At 44.3% G+C, this 19678-nt stretch overlaps 1 protein-coding gene across 1 annotated transcript in view; it reads left to right on the forward strand.

Moving 5' to 3' along the window:
- Positions 1 to 19678, forward strand: part of LOC139416712 (integrin alpha-5-like) — a 100490-nt gene that overhangs the window by 67249 nt on the left and 13563 nt on the right. Inside the window, exons 25-27 of the mRNA XM_071165704.1 lie at positions 774 to 932; positions 5755 to 5862; positions 8750 to 8863. Coding sequence (XP_071021805.1) covers positions 774 to 932; positions 5755 to 5862; positions 8750 to 8863 — 381 coding nt within the window. The remainder of the gene's footprint in view (positions 1 to 773; positions 933 to 5754; positions 5863 to 8749; positions 8864 to 19678) is intronic.

Genomic DNA, 19678 nt, shown 5'->3' on the forward strand with positions numbered 1-19678 from the left:
TTGCAGAGGGAGGTGTTTAGTCCCAGGGTCCTTAGCTTATTGATGAGACTAGAGTGCACTATGGTGTTGAACGCTGAGCTGTAGTCAATGAATAGCATTATCACATAGGTGTTCTTTTGTCAAGGTGGGAAAGGGCAGTGTGGAGTGCAATGGAGATTGCATCATCTGTGGATCTGTTGGGACGGTTTGTAAATTGGAGTGGGTCTATGATTTTGGGGATAATGGTGTTGTGAGCCACGACCAGCCTTTCAAAACACTTCATGGCTACAGACGTGAGTGCTACGGGTCAGTAGTTGCCTTAGTGTTCTTGGGCACAGGTACTATGGTGGTCTGCTTACAACAGGTTTGTATTACAGACTCGGACAGGGAGAGGTTGAAAATGTCAGTGAAGACACTTGCCAGTTGGTCAGCTCATGCTCGCAGTACACATTCTGGTAACCCCTGCGGCCTTGTGAATGTTGTGAAAGAGAAAGAAGAAGAAATAAAGACATTCCAGGACGCACAGGGGTTTGTTTTGAGCTACATCATTACAAGTCTAACTCAATTTGTAAGGACAACCTAGACTTATGTTGTCAGACATCCCACCGGACATCCTTTCTCAGAACAGGAAGAAAAACAGTGCTCAAGTTTAGATGACATCACATCAACATTACATTTCCTGGAGGTCTGGGTCAGCCTGAACAGATTCATTTTTTGAGAAGAGGGGATTATATTCTTGTAATATTCTACTTACTTTCTCTCTTCCTCCTCGTTCTCTCCCCTGTCCCTGTCAGCTGGTGAACAAAGGTCCCAGTGGGATCAGCCACACAGTGCTGCAGCTCAGCTGTCCTCTCAGTGTTCAGGGTCAGGGTCTCCTCTACCCTCTGGAGATGTCTACTGAGGGACCCCTCAACTGCACCACCAACCACTCCATCAACTACCTGCAGCTCAAGGTGAGCAGTCAATTACTGGCATGTCTTTGGATGTATGACAAGGAATGTAACACTTTTGTAAAGGTGGAGCAGGTCTCAAACACATCTTCTCTCACGGTCAACATATTCACACACACACACACACACACACACACACACACACACACACACACACACACACACACACACACACACACACACACACACACACACACACACACACACACACACACACACACACACACACACACACACACACACACACACACACACACACACACACACACACACACACACACACACACACACACAGCCTTCTCAGGGTCACATGAGGCTCATCTGTGAGTCTAGAACACTTCAGAGAGACAGGCACTGTGAAGATATCCCAAAGGTTATAATTCAGTGTGTGATCAACAGTCTCAGCTCTCCACACCCAACTCCCTCCCAGCCTAACCAGCCCCACCCAGGACACCAGCCTTACGGTCACTTTGATCTCTCTGGTCTTCCCTCAGCCCAGTACAGCTTGATGAACCACTTCTGTACCGATACTCACTCATCTTCTCCATTTAATGTTTGGCTAAAACCCAGCAGAAAGGGACCTCAGGGTTCACATGGGCGCATGACTGGTGTAGTCGCTTGTTTGTGTCTAGAACTTCTAAAACAGATGCTGAGATGGGCCCGACGTGGTTGTCCATTTAGCGGTGATCTGTACAAAGCCATGTGGATAAGACCCCCACATGCACTAGATTAATGATGAGGATAAGACCCCACATGCACTAGATTAATGATGAGGATAAGACCCCACATGCACTAGATTAATGATGAGGATAAGACCCCACATGCACTAGATTACAGTTTTTTTCGATTGCTAAACGACAGTGGGCACAACTGGAGTCACATGTGCAAAACTCTAACTACAGTCTGCACTACCAACAGTCACCTGAGCTAAACAGTTCACATCACCTGCAAAACTCATTCCAAGCAACATAACTCTTAACACATGGCTCAAAACACGCTCAGTGCAGCCAAACACTATGCACAACCCTCACTGAGATAACACACACTGTCACTCAGAACACACTGAGAGTAAAAACACTAGCATCAAACACCAATACAGAAAATACAAACTTTTCATCTTTACAGTTTGAACAATTTCAGTGACTTCATACAAAGTAATATTTTCTTAAAAGAAAAGAGTGACATTCTTTCACATGATTTATTAAAATTTTTAGAACATAACAATTCTTTAAGGTAAATTAAAATTAGCAGTTTGCTTCAATAGTCTGTAGTAATTTACGGAATTACAGTAATGAGAAAAAAAAGGTATAAACTAAAAGTACATACTGTAATTCGAACAAATAATTGAGGGGCTAATCCTTTTTTGATTGCTAAACGACAGTGGACACAACTGGAGTCACATGTGCAAAACTCTAACTACAGTCTGCACAGCAGCAGTTCATGTGGACCAAACTCTAGTTCGTTTTTCATTGCTTGAACACAGTTTTCAAAACTCTACACACTTATCCCATGACTTTAACCACAACCTGCACAACACTGTGGATTTACAGCACTTTGTTCAAATGCAAACACACTGCTGTCAAAACTGTGAACCACACATTCAAAATGGAATAGATTTCAGCCTTGTGCCTTTCAAACACTGCTGATTGCAATTTCAGCTGAAAGGCTAAGCAGGTGTCTTGTTTTAGACTTGTTAGTGAACACACACACATATTACAGTATATATAGGTAGAGCTCAGAAAGACTCATTTTGGAAATGGAACAAGGAAGATGGGTTCGTGGAGGGAGAAGGGTGGCAGGGAGAGGGCGGATGCGTGGAGGAAGACAAAGAAGACAAGGAGCTGTTATTTCAGATTAAATAAGGGCTACACTTATAGACCATGTCGTGAACCATGGTCTCTCATTGAGAGAGGCAGGGTTGAGGGTGCAACCCAATCTGCAAAGATCCACAGTGGCATCTGTAATGCGAATTTTCCATCATGCAAACAGGTGAGAGTTACATCCTTACAGTAAATGAAAACATTACAGGAATCTATTTTGTATTGCAATTATAGAATATTTACACAGATATATATTACAGTAAGTTTAACTGTAAAATATATTTTTACAACAGGACCCAAAGGCTGCCCCCAACAGGGGGAAGAGGAAAAATATTTTCAGATGCGCAGGAAAATGCTATTGTTGACATGGTTGTTGTCAACAATGCAATAAAACTGCGGGAGATTCAAGATAGAGTGCTGGCTGATAATGAAATATTTGAAAATGTTAATTCTGTCAGCACAACAACTATTGCTCGAGTCCTAAAGAAACACCAAGTTACAATGAAACAGTTATACACTGTACCGTTCGAGAGAAACAGTGAACGGGTAAAAGAGCAAAGATACCAATATGTCCAGGTAAGACGTCTGAGGTTACGTACACAGCTATACAAAATATTTACAGTAAAAAAAACACTAGCATTTCTACAGTAAAACTGTGCACTTACTGTTTTTCAGAGAGTAATGGAGGTGGAAGCACTGGAAAGACCACATTCATTTGTATTTATCGATGAAGCTGGATTTAACCTTGCCAAAACACGGCGCAGAGGAAGGAATGTTATAGGTCATAGGGCCACTGTGGAGGTTCCAGGCCAAAGGGGGGGAAATATCACCATGTGTGCTGCAATGGCCAATGATGGTTTGCTTCTCAACACACCACTCATTGGCCCATACAACACAGAAAGGCTTATAGCTTTCCTAGAACAGCTCTATGCTCAGCTAGTGCCAGCAGAACAGGGGGAGCCAGTAAGAAACCCCCAAGTTTTTGTCATAGTTTGCGATAACGTTGCTTTTCACCACTCTGCAGCTGTCACAGATTGGTTTGCAGCACATCACAGATTTATGGTTTTGTACCTGCCTGCATATTCACCCTTCCTCAACCCAATAGAGGAGTTTTTCTCTGCCTGGAGGTGGAAAGTGTTTGGTCACCACCCACATGACCAAATGTCTCTTTTGGAAGCCATGCGTGCCGGATGTGAGGACACGAGTCCATAGGACTGCCAGGGATGGATAAGGCACTCCAGAAGGTTCTTCCCCAGGTGCATGGCAAGAGAAAACATTAGATGTGATGTTGAAGAAAACCTGTGGCCTGATGCTAGAGAGAGGCAGGATCACTCAATTATTTGTTCGAATTACAGTATGTACTTTTAGTTTCTACCTTTTTTTTCTCATTACTGTAATTCCGTAAATTACTACAGACTATTGAAGCAAACTGCTCATTTTCATTTACCTTAAAGAATTGTTATGTTCTAAAAATTTTAATAAATCATGTGAAAGAATGTCACTCTTTTCTTTGAAGAAAATATTACTTTGTATGAAGTCACTGAAATTGTTCAAACTGTAAAGATGAAAAGTTTGTATTTTCTGTATTGGTGTTTGATGCTAGTGTTTTTACTCTCAGTGTGTTCTGAGTGACAGTGTGTGTTATCTCAGTGAGGGTTGTGCATAGTGTTTGGCTGCACTGAGCGTGTTTTGAGCCATGTGTTAAGAGTTGTGTTGCTTGGAATGAGTTTTGCAGGTGATGTGAACTGTTTAGCTCAGGTGACTGTTGGTAGTGCAGACTGTAGTTAGAGTTTTGCACATGTGACTCCAGTTGTGCCCACTGTCGTTTATCAATCGAAAAAAACTGTAACAAAGTTAACCTTTTTCACTGTAGGTTCCAAAATGTCTTTCAAGCTGTCAGGCATTCACTTGGCAGCAAGAGCCTCTCGTGGATGCTGCAGTGTCCCCAAGTGGCATCGGAAGAAACTGCTGGCACACTCGTGACCACTCCACTATGTCACCCTGTCATGGCTTTTGCGCCATCAGTACAGATACCAATATGAGCAGAAGCTACGTTTGGCTACATACAGACCGTTAGTGGAATTCCCACGAGAGAGTAGCGGTTAATGTGGTTGGATGTTAATTATTTGACTAGGCTACCTGTAGTTGACATTGTGTTGTTATTTCGCTGAACACTAGATGGTTTAATTTTATTTATGGCAGTGAAACGAGGCCACCCAAAACTCACAAATCACATTTTTATTTGGCTTACCCCTGATAAGACCCCACATGCACTAGATTAATGATGAGGATGAGACCCCACATGCAGTAGATTAATGATGAGGATGAGACCCCACATGCAGTAGATTAATGATGAGGATGAGACCCAACATGCAGTAGATTAATGATGAGGATAAGGATGGGTGGTGTACTCTTCTGTCATGGGTGAGGTCAGTGTCTGTAATGCATTGACCTAATGGGTGGTGTACTCTTCGGTCATGGGTGAGGTCAGTGTCTGTAATGCATTGACCTAATGGGTGGTGTACTCTTCTGTCATGGGTGAGGTCAGTGTCTGTAATGCATTGACCTAATGGGTGGTGTACTCTTCTGTCATGGGTGAGGTCAGTGTCTGTAATGCATTGACCTAATGGGTGGTGTACTCTTCGGTCATGGGTGAGGTCAGTGTCTGTAATGCATTGACCTAATGGGTGGTGTACTCTTCTGTCATGGGTGAGGTCAGTGTCTGTAATGCATTGACCTAATGGGTGGTGTACTCTTCTGTCATGGGTGAGGTCAGTGTCTGTAATGCATTGACCTAATGGGTGGTGTACTCTTCTGTCATGGGTGAGGTCAGTGTCTGTAATGCATTGACCTAATGGGTGGTGTACTCTTCGGTCATGGGTGAGGTCAGTGTCTGTAATGCATTGACCTAATGGGTGGTGTACTCTTCTGTCATGGGTGAGGTCAGTGTCTGTAATGTATTGACCTAATGGGTCAGAATCTTCTTTCCCTCTGTGTCTCCTCAGCTCCAGCAGACTTCCACAGAGCAGCCGCCCCTACTTGTGCCTGGTCAGGATCACCACATCGAGAGGAGAGAAGTCCAGAGAGACCAGCTGGCAGAGCACACTAACCTGGTGAGGCCCTACACAATGCCAGACTGATGGACAGAGCGATGGAGAAAGCTAATGCTGAAATTAGTTATTAGGGCAATGACCCTAATTCAACAGGCTTTTAGAGTGATAAGCAGGGCTTGTTTTTAACCTCTGATTGTTAAGGACTGTTTCCTGTTGTCAAATAGTTAAAATTAACAGCACAAGTGGATGGTAGAGACCAGGGGCATTTCTTTGGATATAGATCTGAGCTGGAGAGTTGAACCTTCTATGTTCCTCTGATTCACTTGGAGCCATGGCATGTTGTTAATCTGGGACGGTGGCTCTGGCCTGGTCCTGCTCTTAGATAAACCCCCTGGGATTGGCTAATGAGGTATGATGTAATTAAGGGGGAGGGGTCAGAGGGCGTGGGGTGGTGGTGCTCCCCGCTTTGGGGATTAACATTAAAGGGCTGCAGGGAGACGGGGTGGAGCTTGGGCAGTAAGGGCATGAGAGTAGGGGGGTCTGTGGAACTAGGGGAACCACCTGGGCATGATGATCTGGTTACATGCTGACCACACCGCTCGCGTCGCGTGTGCGAGCATTGCAAAATAAATGTACACATACATGTTATTCAATCATTGCACCCACACTGCTTGCTCGCGCCAACAAGTGTCTGCGTTGCCTAGCGCTAAAATAGAAGTCAGTTCTATTTGTGGCACTGAACACGGTGCAAGTCCGACCTGTCCCCAAATTAATATAATTGGTTTTGATAGTTTTGTATTTCAACCTGTGTGTCGTGATCACGTTTGTGGCGGGGGGACAAAATCAATTTGCGCACGTTGGGACTCACGCGTCCGGTTTGGTCATGGTGTTAGTTGACAGACCGTGGTGTTGTTAGTGCAGGCACCCTGCCCTGGCACACACTGGCCCAACTGATATAGCCTCACTGTTGTTATTTTACTACTGCTCTTTAATGATTTGTTATTTATTTATTTTTTACTCATCTATTTTTTACTTAACACTTATTTTTTGTTTAAACTGCATTGTTGGTTCAGGGCTTGTAAGTAAGCATTTCACTGTAAGGTCTACTACACCTGTTGTATTCAGCGCATGTGTCAAAAAAGATTTGATTTGATTTTGATTTGATCCAACCAGTTGCAGTACCAGCTATCTCTCCCTCTGTTTTCCCTCTCCCTCTGTCTGTCACTACCTGCAGCACTGAAAGAGATCTTTGTCCCCCCATCTGTTGCTCTTTCCGACCCCTCGTTTATCAAGCCTGCCCGATGACACGTTTCTAGAAAGTCTTCCATTCTTTGTTTCACTCTTAGCGCTTTAGTTGTCATGCTAACTTGGAACGAAGGACAGATGTCTTTGTTGAAAAGGTCTTTGAATAGAAATACAAAGTGTGTTAGTTTTGTTCAGCCCCTTGATTGAATCTGGTTTCTGTAGGTTGTCTGATAAATGAGGGAGACCTTGCTGTATGGCTGGCCTCGTCCTAGAAGACCTGTAAATAGACACACTGTCAGCTGAGCTTGGTCTCTAAACTGCTATTGGTACAATCCAGAAAAATGAAGGTGTAATTATTATTTACATTCATATCACACAGTGGCTGTCATTGTACACTAAAACACAAACACACACACCTGCATTATATAGCCAGTCGCTGCTATTCTACTCATTGTGGGAACAGCAGCTATCCTCCCAGCCCCCATCTCCTGCCCTTGACCTAGGCCGCCCCACTAGGGAGGATAGGGGGACTAATGGCTGAAGCATCTTTGGCACTGGACCATATCCATATGGACCATTTCCCCAGACCCACCAGGCTCCCTCAGCCTCCCCCAGACCCACCAGGCTCCCTCAGCCTCCCCCAGACCCCAGGCCCACCAGGCTCCCTCAGCCTCCCCCAGACCCACCAGGCTCCCTCAGCCTCCCCCAGACCCACCAGGCTCCCTCAGCCTCCCCCAGACCCCAGGCCCACCAGGCTCCCTCAGCCTCCCCCAGACCCCAGGCCCACCAGGCTCCCTCAGCCTCCCCCAGACCCCAGGCCCACCAGGCTCCCTCAGCCTCCCCCAGACCCCAGGCCCACCAGGCTCCCTCAGCCTCCCCCAGACCCCAGGCCCACCAGGCTCCCTCAGCCCCCCCCCCAGACCCCAGGCCCACCAGGCTCCCTCAGCCTCCCCCAGACCCCAGGCCCACCAGGCTCCCTCAGCCCCCCCCAGACCCCAGGCCCACCAGGCTCCCTCAGCCTTCCCCAGACCCCAGGCCCACCAGGCTCCCTCAGCCCCCCCCCCCCCAGACCCCAGGGGTGGGTCCTGTCTACCACGAAAGCACTAAAAGTCAGTTTTTGGAGGTTTACAACGAAGGCGCCCAGCTCCCATGATGAGGATTTCATTAAGATTGTGTATTCTAAAAAGTGGGCTGGTTTCAGTGGTTGGGCAATAATGTTGGATGGCGGTGAGCGTCGACTGCGTGCTGCATTTTTTGTTTCATGACATTCCCTCAATCTCTTTCTAATTGGAAGCAGCCCTGGATGGGGATCATAACATTGAGCTCTTTGTTATATTTGTTTGGCCTGCAGTATGGCCTGCAGAGTTAACGTTGCCTTTACTTATTTTACTTTTTGGGGTATTGAAAATCATACACTCTGCATTTCAAGATACCCCAGTATACCGCCCAAGCCTACTATCCACCTCCTCCCTCTACTGACCTCTGCACCAGTTTTTAAATCATGCATTTAGCTAACAATTGTTAAATTATGCCTGATAGAATGACAAATTACCTTTGTTTTGTAGCTGTTTGGTTTTTCTTGGTGAGGACAGCAATAATAGATTGAGCATGGCATATCTCAAATCATGGCAAATCTTATGTCATCTGTTTAGCATTAATACTCTCCCTCTCTTCCCTCCTCTTTCTCCCCCGCCCTATCTAGTCCTGCTCTAACGTGGAGTGCTGGACACTGCAGTGTGACGTGGGTCTTCTGGAGAAGGGGACCAGCGCCATCCTCAAATTGCGCTCCCGCATCTGGGCTGAGACCTTCATCGAGGTACAGTATGTGTGGACTGGAGATCAAACCAACCACTCTGCATAGTCAAACACACATCACTTGTCTGAGTTGCTGGGCCGAAGAAAACTATACAGATGATCTAGGACCTACACACACAATTGCTCCACAACACACCTTTAAAGTGGAACTGGCAACGTTTTTAGCAACAGGGTTGCGTTCAGAAAGTGGAACTGGCGACGTTTTAGCAACAGGGTTGTGTTCAGAAAGTGGAACTGGCAACGTTTTAGCAACAGGGTTGCGTTCAGAAAGTGGAACTGGCAACGTTTTAGCAACAGGGTTGCGTTCAGAAAGTGGAACTGGCAACGTTTTAGCAACAGGGTTGCGTTCAGTACGTTTTTATGTTCTGGAATGTTCAATTGAATGGAAACGGTGCTGTTCTGAATGGCCAGTTGAAAAACGGGGAGGTTGTGGGTTGGGAAACTCTGTCAGCGTGGCCACTGCCCTTTAAAAACGTCACTCATTGCTTCAAGCCACACCCAACAATCGTACCTCAGTCTGTTCAAGAACGTACAATAATGTTTTTGGGAAACGTGCTGTTCAGTACAAACCGTTTCGCAACGTAGCAAACGTACAAGGGAATTGAACACACCTCAGGACGGGACTCTACACAGACCGGTGCGCCATAGCCAATCAGAGCTACAGTTGGCCTAAATGCAAATAAGCCATTTTCCACACGGGCCTGCCATCATTCACTTTGTACTGGATTATGTATTTACAGGTAGTAGCAACAGCGCTACTTTAGATCAGGAAGCATTTGCCAAAAGCCACCTGAATGGATTTCTGCAAATTACTACGGGAGTCCTCTTACATTTAAGAACTCTTATTGATCAAACAACCATGAACAGGTAGTCTCTCTCTCCCTCAGACAGTTGCCTATGATCAACAACTGTTAGCCAGAGTGAGATGCGTTAAAATCTAACAAGGGAACAGTAGATAAACCCTCAAACTTTTTTAGCTTGTAGAATAGTAGCCTGCTCGCCCTTCAGCAGCTTGCCTGCCAAAGCATGCCTGTCCCCACCAATGGCGTATAATAAACCCTGGGTTGCCGATACTATGTATTGGCCATTGAGAGGCTTTGAAGCCACTGGTCGGCCATATTAACACTCCCTAGTCCTCCATATGGATTTTTTATTTATTTAACTAGTCAGTTTATCTAACTAAGTCAGTTAAGAACAAATTCTTATTTACAATGACAGCCTACCAAAGGCAAAAGGCCTCCTGTGTGGAAGGGGGCCTGGGATTAAAAATAAATACAACATAAATATAGGACAAAACACACATCACAACAAGAAAGACAACACAACACTACATAAAGAGAGACCTAAGACAACATAGAAAGGCATCAACACATGACAACATAGCATAGTAGCAGCACAAAACATGGTACAAACATTATTGGGCACAGACAACAGCACAACGAGCAAGAAGGTAGACAACAATACATCACACAAACAGCCACAACTGTCAGTAAGAGAGTCCATGATTGAGTCTTTGAATGAAAAGATTGAGATAAAACTGTCCAGTTTGAGTGTGTTGTTCCAGCTCGTTCCAGTCGCTAGCTGCAGTGCACTGAAAAGAGGAGCGACCCAGGGATGTATGTGCTTTGGGGACCTTTAACAGATTGTGACTGGCAGAACGGGTGTTGTACAGTGGGGCAAAAAAAGTATTTAGTCAGCCACCAATTGTGCAAGTTCTCCCACTTAAAAAGATGAGAGAGGCCTGTAATTTTCATCATAGGTACACTTCAACTATGACAGACAAAATGAGAAACAAAAATCCAGAAAATCACATTGTATGATTTTTAATGAATTTATTTGCAAATTATGGTGGAAAATAAGTATTTGGTCAATAACAAAAGTTTATCTCAATACTTTGTTATATACCCTTTGTTGGCAATGACAGAGGTCAAACGTTTTCTGTAAGTCTTCACAAGGTTTTCACACACTGTTGCTGGTATTTTGGACCATTCCTCCATGCAGATCTCCTCTAGAGCAGTGATGTTTTTGGGCTGTTGCTGGGCAACACGGACTTTCAACTCCCTCCAAAGATTTTCTATGGGGTTGAGATCTGGAGACTGGCTAGGCCACTCCAGGACCTTGAAATGCTTCTTACGAAGCCACTCCTTCGTTGCACGGGCGGTGTGTTTGGGATCATTGTCATGCTGAAAGACCCAGCCACGTTTCATCTTCAATGCCCTTGCTGATGGAAGGAGGTTTTCACTCAAAATCTCACGGATACCTGGCCCTATTCATTCTTTCCTTTACAAGGATCAGTCGTCCTGGTCCCTTTGCAGAAAAACAGCCTCAAAGCATGATGTTTCCACCCCCATGCTTCACAGTAGGTATGGTGTTCTTTGGATGCAACTCAGCATTCTTTGTCCTCCAAACACAACAAGTTGAGTTTTTACCAAAAAGTTATATTTTGTTTCATCTGACCATATGACATTCTCCCAATCTTCTTCTGGATCATCCAAATGCTCTCTAGCAAACTTCAGACGGGCCTGGACATGTACTGGCTTAAGCAGGGGGACACGTCTGGCACTGCAGGATTTGAGTCCCTGGCAGCGTAGTGTGTTACTGATGGTAGGCTTTGTTACTTTTGTCCCAGCTCTCTGCAGGTCATTCACTCTGCAGGCTATTCACTTCACTGTGGTTCTGGGATTTTTGCTCACCGTTCTTGTGATCATTTTGACCCCACGGGGTGAGATCTTGTGTGGAGCCCCAGATCGAGGGAGATTATCAGTGGTCTTGTATGTCTTCCATTTCCTAATAATTGCTCCCACAGTTGATTTCTTCAAACCTAGCTGCTTACCTATTGCAGATTCAGTCTTCCCAGCCTGGTGCAGGTCTACAATTTTGTTTCTGGTGTCCTTTGACAGCTCTTTGGTCTTGGCCATTGTGGAGTTTGGAGTGTGACTGTTTGAGGTTGTGGACAGGTGTCTTTTATACTGATGACAAGTTCAAACAGGTGCCATAAATACAAGTAACGAGTGGAGGACAGAGGAGCCTCTTAAAGAAGAAGTTACAGGTCTGTGAGAGCCAGAAGTCTTGCTTGTTTGTAGGTGACCAAATACTTATTTTCCACCATAATTTGCAAATAAATTCATTAAAAATCCTACAATGTGATTTTCAGGATTTTTTTCTCATTTTGTCTGTCATAGTACCTATGATGAAAATTACAGGCCTCTCTCATCTTTTTAAGTGGGAGAACTTGCACAATTGGTGGCTGACTAAATACTTTTTTGCCCCACTGTATGTGGAAGATGAGGGCTGCAGTAGATATCTGAGATAGGGGGTAGTGAGGCCTAAGAGGGTTTTCTAAATAAGCATCAACCAGTTTTGCGACAGGTATACAGAGATGACCAGTTTACAGAGTAGTATAGAGTGCAGTGATGTGTCCTATAAGGAGCATTGGTGGCAAATCTGATGGCCGAATGGTAAAGAACATCTAGCTGCTCGAGAGCACCCTTACCTGCTGATCTATAAATTATGTCTCTGTAATCTAGCATGGGTAGGATGGTCATCTGAATCAAGGTTAGTTTGGCAGCTGGAGTGAAAGAGGATTGATTACAATAGAGGAAACCAAGTCTAGATTTAACTTTAGCCTGCAGCTTTGATATGTGCTGAGAGAAGGACAGTGTACCGCCTAGCTATACTCTCAAGTACTTGTATGAGGTGACTACCTCAATCTCTAAACCCTCAGAGGTAGTAATCACACCTGTGGGGAGAGGGGCATTCTTTTTACCAAACCACATGACCTTTGATTTGGAGGTGTTCAGAACAAGGTTAAGGGAAGGATGAATAGAATTCTACAGTATTTCAACAACTAATTACTTTGTTTTTATTTATTTAACTAAGTCAGTTAAGAACAAATTCTCAATGAAATGTTTCAAGGACAAAATGACATGTATTTAAGTATTGTCTGGTTGTAGTGGGGACAGTAACAGAACTCTAAAAAAAAAAACTTTAACCTGTTGCGACGAGCAATCCCGTATCCGGGAGCGTAATTATAGCCTCAAGCTCATTACCATAACTCAACGTTAACTATTCATGAAAATCGCAAATGAAATGAAATAAATATATTGGCTCATGTTACGAATCTCTTTTGGCCCGACAGTCTAGGGGGGATGGTAGTGAGACCCGTAACATAACTCATGTAAATTATAATAGTGACAAAGTAAAAGTGAACGAAATAACCACGACAACCGAAATAATACCGTCAAACTCAGGGTTTATTTCTAAACACACGGTAATGGGGGGAGCAGGAAAAGGGGCTGAGCTGGACCCAAGGAAAGAAACAAATATGCAAAAACACCCCTAAGCTAGACTAGCCTATTTCAACAACAGCTAACTAACTAACCAAAATACAGTGGGTGGTCCGCCCAGTTCTAACTAGTGTGTGTTAACAAAGTTTACCTACGGGTAGTGTATGCCCATGGGCGACTTGTCTTGGTTTCCCCCTTTTCCCACCAGCAAACACCATAAGCAAAAACAATACTCACAGGAGATGACAAAGTGCTTTGGAGGTGCTCAAACAAAAGAAGAGGTTAATTAATACACAAAGAGAGAGAGCTACATACATGGCATTTACAAAGAGATTGTGCTACTGAAATCTATCAAGAACAGCTATCTACCAACATGGCATTACAAAGATTGAGCTCCCCTGAAATCTACAAAGAACAGCTATCTACCAACATGGCATTACAAAGATTGAGCTCTCCTGAAATCTACAAAGAACAGCTATCTACCAACATGGCATTACAAAGATTGAGCTCTCCTGAAATCTACCAAGAACAGCTATCTACCAACATGGCATTACAAAGATTGAGCTTCTGAACAAACAAATGATGGGGTTTTTAAACCATGGGGAAGGAACTGTGATAGGGTAGGAAACAGGAGGAGGTGTGTCTTCTGATTGATGGGTTGATTGTTGACTGATTGGGGAGTAATGATTTACACCTGTGAGGGGAGAAGGAGAGAAAAGAAACACACACAGGATACCTGTATCCGTAACACTCCCACCCTTAAAAGAGCAACCCTAGGGGGGATTGCGACTACAGTATTTAAATGAACACTCACAACAAATCAACAACCTTACAAAACATACAGAAATCATCTTCACACACGAGACAAAGCATCTGCCAACACATTATCTGAACCCTTTTTGTGGCGGATCTCCAAATTATAATTTTGTACAATCAGCGCCCAACGCATAAGGCGCTGGTTCTGGTTGTACATTCGGTGGAGAAAAACTAAGGGGTTATGGTCAGTATACACAATCACTGGTAGGGCACTGGAACCAATGTATACTTCGAAGTATTGCAGAGCCAACAACAAAGCAAGAGCTTCTTGTTCTATTGTCGCATAGTTTGTTTGACATTTATTAAATTTACGTGAAAAATAACAAACGGGATGATCTACTCCACTCTTGTCCTGCTGCAGTAGAACAGCACCAGCACCTCTGGCACTAGCATCTACCTCAAGCTTGAACGGTTGTTCAAAATCCGGAGCAGCAAGTACAGGGGTACTACATAAGAGTGCTTTCGCTGATTCAAAAGCTCTCTTACAATCAGGGGACAACACAAATGGTCTTGCCGGACTGAGCAAATCAGTCAATGGAGCAACTACCGCAGAGAAATTTTTACAGAAGCTACGGTAATAGCCAACCATCCCTAAAAAGCGGCGTAGCTCTCGTCTAGTGGTAGGTGCAGGGAATGCAGTTATAGCCAAGACCTTGGCATCAACAGGGCGCACCTGTCCATGGCCAACCTCTTTACCGAGATAGGTAACAGTAGCCTTCCCAAACTCGCACTTTGCCAAGTTCAGGGTTAGAGAAGCAGCTGCCAACCGTTCACATACTACCCTTAGCAAGTCAACATGATCTGACCACTCAGACGAATAAATCACTAGGTCATCAAGGTATGCACTACAATTAGGAACGCCAGCTAATACGGAGTTAACCAGTCGTTGGAAAGTGGCTGGTGCATTTCGCATCCCAAAAGCCATGACTGAGTACTGTAGGAAGTTATCTGGGGTCACAAAGGCAGAAATCTCAGAAGCACGTGAAGTTAACGGAACCTGCCAGTAACCTTTTAAGAGGTCCAACTTGGTTACATACTTAGCAGCACCAATAGTGTCGATACAGTCGTCCAGTCTGGGTAACGGGAACGAATCTGGCATTGTGACAGAATTTACCTTTCGATAATCCGTACATAACCTGGACGTACCATCAGGTTTAGGAACCAGAATGCAAGGAGAACTCCAAGGGCTTGAACTTGGCTTAGCCAGGTCATTCTCCAACAAATATCTCACCTCATCCCTCATTATCTTCCTCTTGGAAGCGTTGATACGATATGGGTGTTGCTTGATAGGTGTAGCATTTCCAACATTAATGTCATGTTCCAACACATTTGTGCGAGTAGGAACGTCATTAAAGAGACATGGAAAACTGTGTAGTAGCCTCACAATATCATTAGCCTGTCCATCCGTTAAATGAACCAGACCTGACTGGATAGACAGCAGCATTTCTGAGTTGGGCAATCTAACACACTGCTGCTGAGTATTGCGCAACTCCAAGCCATCAACATCATCAATATGACAGTCCACTATCATTGCAGTAGTAGCAGAGGAGACAGCAGTACCTTCCTCTGTTTTTGAACTATCTAACTGTGTGATGGGTCGGGTGTGGTATGCTTTCAACATGTTAATGTGACACACACGAGATTGGCGTTTTCTATCAGGAGTTTGAAGCACATAGTCAGTTTCACTTATTTTCTTTTCAATTAAATAAGGACCAGAGAAACGAGCTGACAGTGAAGATCCTGGAACAGGTAATAACACCAGTACTTGGTCACCTGGCTGTAGTGGACAAGAAACAGCCTCTTTATCATAGTGTCTTTTCATGCTCCTCTGTGAGGAAGACAGAGCTTCCTTTGCAAGAGCACAAGCTTGGTGTAGGCGCTCACGAAAGCGACTAACATAGTCCAACACATTCTCATCTCTGGTACACAACTCTTGGGACAAGAACTGTTCTTTAAGGACTTTCATTGGTCCTCTTACTGTGTGACCAAACACTAGTTCAGCCGGGCTGAAACCTAGGGACTCCTGCACAGTTTCACGAGCAGCAAACAAAACTAGAGGAACTCCCTCATCCCAATCTTTCTCAGATTCCAAACAATATTTACGTAGCATAGACTTCAGTGTCTGATGCCATCTTTCAAGCGCACCCTGAGACTCTGGGTGATAGGCGCTTGATACACGGTGCGTAATTGATAAGGATTTCAACACCTGCTTGAAGAGCTTGGATAGGAAATTGGTACCTTGATCGCTTTGTACCACCTTAGGTAACCCGAATGTCGTGAAGAATTTTATTAAGGCTTTACTCACTATCGGAGCTGTAATCCTTCTCAGAGGAATAGCCTCGGGGTATCTTGTAGCCATACACATTATCGTTAACAAAAACTGGTTACCCGATTTTGTCTTCGGTAACGGTCCGACACAATCAACCACCACATGCTCAAATGGTTCACCTATGACAGGTATAGGACACAGAGGAGCGGGAGGAATAACCTGATTTGGTTTTCCTGTTATCTGACAGGTGTGGCATGTCCGACAGAACTGAGCCACATCTTGTTTTAAACCTGGCCAAAAGAAATGTCGAAGGATCCGATCATACGTCTTTGTAATTCCTAAATGACCAGACCACTGGTGATCATGAGCAAGGGATAACACATTTTGTCGAAAGGCTGTAGGAATCACTATTTGGTAAACAGCATTCCAATCTCCACCCGCGTCAACATGGGATTTCCATTTACGCATGAGGAGATTACCATCAATGAAGTAAGCCACATTCTTCTTCTTCACCTCTTCTAACGAGACAACACTAGAAAAACATTTAGCAAGCTTGTTGTCAACCTTTTGGTTAGCAATCAGCTGCTCACGAGTGACTGGTAATTGTATTGCATCAGCAATAACTTCAACGTACTTTGATTCTTTCCTGAGCTGTTTGTCAGAGGTGATCAGCTTCTCAGAGGTATCACACAATCCATCCTCTTGATCATCCTCTTTGAACAGAACAGTGTTCGACAAATCTATCACGTCACCCTCTTGTAGTGCCTGAGCACGAGTGACAGCACAAGCGGGGAACACATGTGGATAACTCTGTGCCAACTCATTCGAGAGAGAGTGGTCACTTTTATCCAATACTTCCAATACGGGTACTACCTTTCCTCCGGCAATATCGTTACCCATTATAAAGGTCACACCTTTCACTGGCAACTTAGGACGTACCCCCACTCTGAATATTCCACTGATTAACTCAGAGTGTACTTTCACAAAGTGCAACGGCACTGGGACAAAACCCATTTCAATACCCTGCACTAACACACTGGAACCACAGTATGTATCGTCAGATAAGGGCAACACATCAGACAATATAAACGACTGCGCCGCACCAGTATCTCTAAGGATTTTAACCGGACGCTGAGACGCTTCGTCATTCGTTAGGGACACAAACCCCTCGAAAATGAATGGTTCATAACTGCGGTCGGGGACTGAGTCTTTCAAACTACAGTTACCCTGAGGCACCTGTTTTGTTGCAGACCTCACAACCGTACGAATTAGACCAACACCTGTTGGCGGCTTGGCACGAAGAGGCATCCCTTGTTTGCGTTTAAGCAGGAAGCAATCATTAATCATATGTCCCACTTTATGACAATAGAAACAGGAACGCTCATTCTTCTGGCGTGCTTGATATACTACTGCGGGCCGACTAGGGCTAAAGGTAGGAAACTCAGTGGTTCTACTCTCAGTTTGAGCCGAAAACACACTCTTGTGCGTCAACACAAACTCGTCTGCCAACACAGACGCTTCTGCCAGGGAGGATACTTTCTGTTCGTTTAGGTAAACTACAATGCGTTCGGGTAAGCAATTTTTAAACTCTTCCAACAAGATTAACTCCCGGAGAGAGTTGAAATCAGTTACCTTACTAGCAGCATGCCATTTATCAAACAGATTTCCCTTGTCTCTAGCAAATTCCACATAAGTCTTACTAGAAGACTTTCTATGAGACCTAAATCTCTGTCGGTATGCCTCAGGCACAAGCTCATAGGCACGAAGAACAGTAGCTTTGACCACTTCATAATTCAAACTGTCCTCCAGAGGTAGCGCTGACAAAACCTCTTGGGCTTTACCAGTTAATTTACACTGAAGTAATAGGCACCATACCTCTTCAGGCCACTTCAATGCTACGGCTATACGCTCAAATACACAAAAATAGGAGTCAACCTCCGACTCTCTGAACAAAGGTACTAAGGCAATCTGCCTACTAATGTCAAACGTGTTTGAGGACACAGCAGGTGAGGACGGCTCACAAACAGGCACAGTAGGAACGAAGGCTAGCCTCGCTGTCTCTGCCTCCAGTTCCATCTGGCGCATTTTAAACGTCATCTGCCGCTGTTCTCTTTCTGCCTCAATTTTACACATCATCTGCCGTTGTTCTCGTTCTTTTTCTGCCTCAATTTTACACATCTCCAAATCTAAATGCCGCTGTTCTCTTTCTGCCTCAATTTTACACATCTCCAACTGGAGAGTCTCTCGCCTAATTTGGGCTCTCTCTTCCACCTCTAGTTGTAACTGTGCTAAACGGATATCCCTCCTGGCATCACCGTTTGACAGTGGGGAGAGTGGTTCAAAATGGGACAATGTGGCTGGTGTTTTAGCCTCACCCTCATTATCAGATACCAATGGGCTTATAGGAGCAGTTACATCCCCTACAGGGTTAGTAGACTCAGGCAGCGGTAACACAAGCACCTGCTCTTCCAACAATACATTTAACACTAGCTGTTTAACCTCCGCCTTAACTAAACTCTGCGAAAACGATACTGAATAATGGTCAGCCAAGGTCACTAAATCAACTCTACGACATTTATCAAAAACCTCCCACGAAGGATTATCCAAAAAGGACTTCAAATCAAAAGTAGCCATCTTACACTACTTCACAAGAGCCAACGAAAATAGCAAACACTAATGCTACTTCAGCTATGACGCTCAACACTGAACTATACCACTACAACAATCTACATGAGCGGCATGGGTGTCAGTAAAGACAGATCCCGGCTGTCTACCAGCTATCTACCAACATGGCATTACAAAGATTGAGCTCTCCTGAAATCTACCAAGAACAGCTATCTACCAACATGGCATTACAAAGATTGAGCTTCTGAACAAACAAATGATGGGGTTTTTAAACCATGGGGAAGGAACTGTGATAGGGTAGGAAACAGGAGGAGGTGTGTCTTCTGATTGATGGGTTGATTGTTGACTGATTGGGGAGTAATGATTTACACCTGTGAGGGGAGAAGGAGAGAAAAGAAACACACACAGGATACCTGTATCCGTAACAGCTCACAAGCTTAGCCTTTTGTTAAAACCTCTTAAGTCTACCCCTTCCTTTTTCGAACATTCTGTTAAAAATCGCGCAACTTTTCAGCGTCCTGCTACTCATGCCAGGAATATAGTATATGCATATGATTAGTATGTGTGGATAGAAAACACTCTGAAGTTTCTAAAACTGGTTAAATCACGGCTGTGACTATAACAGATTGCGTGTTTCATTGAAAAACGCAAGAAAAACTGCTCTCTGAAAGCTAAAAATAATTTCCATAAGTCACTTTCATGGGTTGTTAAAAGGGGACAAAATGTAATATCGACCTGCATGCAATTCATACAAATTCCACACGATGTCGCCATTGTCGTCATTTTCAATGGAATTTTTTGTTGGAAAATCCAACTATCT

The sequence above is a fragment of the Oncorhynchus clarkii genome, chromosome 9 (assembly GCF_045791955.1).
Source record: "Oncorhynchus clarkii lewisi isolate Uvic-CL-2024 chromosome 9, UVic_Ocla_1.0, whole genome shotgun sequence".
Classification (NCBI taxonomy): domain Eukaryota; kingdom Metazoa; phylum Chordata; class Actinopteri; order Salmoniformes; family Salmonidae; genus Oncorhynchus; species Oncorhynchus clarkii.